Source organism: Etheostoma cragini, chromosome 13 (assembly GCF_013103735.1).
Source record: "Etheostoma cragini isolate CJK2018 chromosome 13, CSU_Ecrag_1.0, whole genome shotgun sequence".
NCBI lineage: Eukaryota > Metazoa > Chordata > Actinopteri > Perciformes > Percidae > Etheostoma > Etheostoma cragini.
The window spans coordinates 25,167,021-25,169,297 of NC_048419.1; the positions used below are offsets into that span (position 1 = coordinate 25,167,021).

Below are 2,277 nucleotides of genomic sequence, written 5' to 3' on the forward strand. Positions count from 1 at the left end.
CCCGGCACTCACAGCTGGTCTGTGACGTTGACTTGTCCCTCCACGCGTCGTTCAGCTGCCGGTACTCCTGCTGCGCCAGGCGGAGCCGCTGCTCCTTCACCTGGTAGATCTCCTTCTGGGCGCTGAGCGCGTCGCTGGCCACGGCCAGGTAGTCCCGCAGCATGGACTCCTGCTCCCGCTGCCACTGGGCCCGCGGGTCCTCCAGCTGGGTGCGCTCTGCAGGGGGAGAGAAGGTGGAAGAGGAAAGACAATGAGTGGAGGAGGGAGAGGATTAAGAGAGGATTTGAGCAAAGAAACACAGACATGCGTGTTGGTTTGCACATATAGAGTTCAACAGTGACTGCCCACTTCTTTTAATGGCTCTGGTTCTGGAAGTGTTGGGGGGGCAGTATATCAATCCGTGAGGAGTTGGGTCGGGAACCGGAGGGTCCCAGTACGAACCAAAGTACAGAGTGTGGGTCACACGCACCTGCCAGGTGCTCTTCAGCAAGGCATGGTGGCTGGATGGTTTAATAATAATAATAATAATACTAATACTGTATACTTCATGTATGGGGAAGACCCAGGACTAGGTGGAGAGATTATATCTCCAACCTGGCCTGGGAACTCCTCGGGATCCCCCAGTCGGAGCTGGTTGATGTGGCTCGGGAAAGGGAAGTTTGGGGTCCCCTGCTGGAGCTGCTGCCGCGACCCGATATCGGGTAAGCGGATGAAGATGGATGGATGGGTGTATACTTCATTAATCCCGCAAGGGGAAATTACAATTTACCCTCTGTTGGTATTACACACAGGCCTGAATTACAAACACATGCTCAGTACCTGTACATGCACTAAATGGAGAGATGTCAGAGTGTGTGTGTGTGTGTGTGTGTGGGGGGGGGGGGGGGGGGGGGGGGGGGGGGGGGGGGGGCTGCCCATGGAAAGGCGCCCCGAGCAGTTGGGGGTTCGGTGTCAAGAGGAGGTGAACTGGCATCTCTCCAGCTACCAGTCCACCACCATACCAAATGGAGACTGGAACCAAAACACTACAGCTGATAATCTGAATCCTGTGGTCAGCTTTAAGATGCTGTTTGTGTTGTTTAAATCAACCGATGTCTGGGGCCAAAATTCCAGTTGTATATTTTCACATCCATTCATCCATCTTCATCAACTTATCCGGTATCGGGTCACGGGGGCAGCAGTTCCAGCAGGGGACCCTAAACTTCTAGGAACGAACACCGAGCGGTAGAGAGCTCCATCAAACATGACTTGGCCAATCACAGAAGAGACAGTAAACTCACTGGTGTTGTGGTCGACATAGTAGGGTCCGACGGCCGGGTCGTAGGCCTCCTCCCAGCCGATCGGCAGCTCATCGCCGATGCAGTCAGCAAACGTCAGAGGCTTCGTCTGCCTGAAGAAGATAAAACCAAGAAACCGATTAAAACACCAAATTCCTCCCACCGAGACCAACAAACATCACACACTGCGTCAGAAATATCATCTGAATCATAAGCACAATACCGGGCTCAACGCTAGGGTTATTTTCACCTGGGCAAGTGATATGAAATAAAATCTACTCGCCCCAAGGCAATGTTTACAGGGCGCTGTCTAAATTGGGGGGGTTTCTGGGAAAAATGTCAAACGCGTTGGGAGAAAAAAGTAGAAAAAAAACTGTTGAAATACATCATGAGCGTTAAAAACAAAAGCAGAATAAATGTCAACAAAAAAACATTAAAACAAAACGTCAAAAGCGTTGAAAAGAACCCTGAAAAAAAACTTTACCTTTATTAATGAACCCTGCAATATCTGGCTGCACATTATGTTTATACATGTCTCTGGCATGCAGACATGACATGCATATATATACTATACACATATAACACATTGCCTATACAAGTGGTGGTATAGGATTGTGGGTAACGAGACAATAATAATGACGCTAGTCTGTAAAATCTTCCAACACCAGATGGATTAAAATGTGTCCAAACTGGTCCGGGTGTTCGTGATGTACGCCTGTGTGATCCTGCACCTCTCAACTACTCAAACTCATTTTAACCATCCTAACACTCCTATAGGCCTTCTCACATTCAACAATGCATTCAAGGGGTGTGTGTGTGTGTGTGTGTGTGTGTGTGTGTGTGTGTGTCTGACAACAGAAACCATGTAAGAACTGATCGTTTAAACGATGAACTGTCCCAAGCGCAGAAGTATAAAAACTCCCATGTGTTCCCTCCAAATTCATGTTCATTCATGTTGTCAGATGGTAATATCCAGAAGGAGGAGGATGAGAGGAGGAGG

The 2,277-nt window shown here is 49.1% G+C and overlaps 1 protein-coding gene across 1 annotated transcript in view; it reads right to left on the reverse strand.

Moving 5' to 3' along the window:
• The window catches only part of wwc1 (WW and C2 domain containing 1), a 54,773-nt gene that overhangs the window by 43,704 nt on the left and 8,792 nt on the right, over positions 1–2,277 (reverse strand). Inside the window, exons 2-3 of the mRNA XM_034889998.1 lie at positions 1,281–1,390; positions 13–216 (exon numbers count right to left, since the gene is read on the reverse strand). Coding sequence (XP_034745889.1) covers positions 13–216; positions 1,281–1,390 — 314 coding nt within the window. The remainder of the gene's footprint in view (positions 1–12; positions 217–1,280; positions 1,391–2,277) is intronic.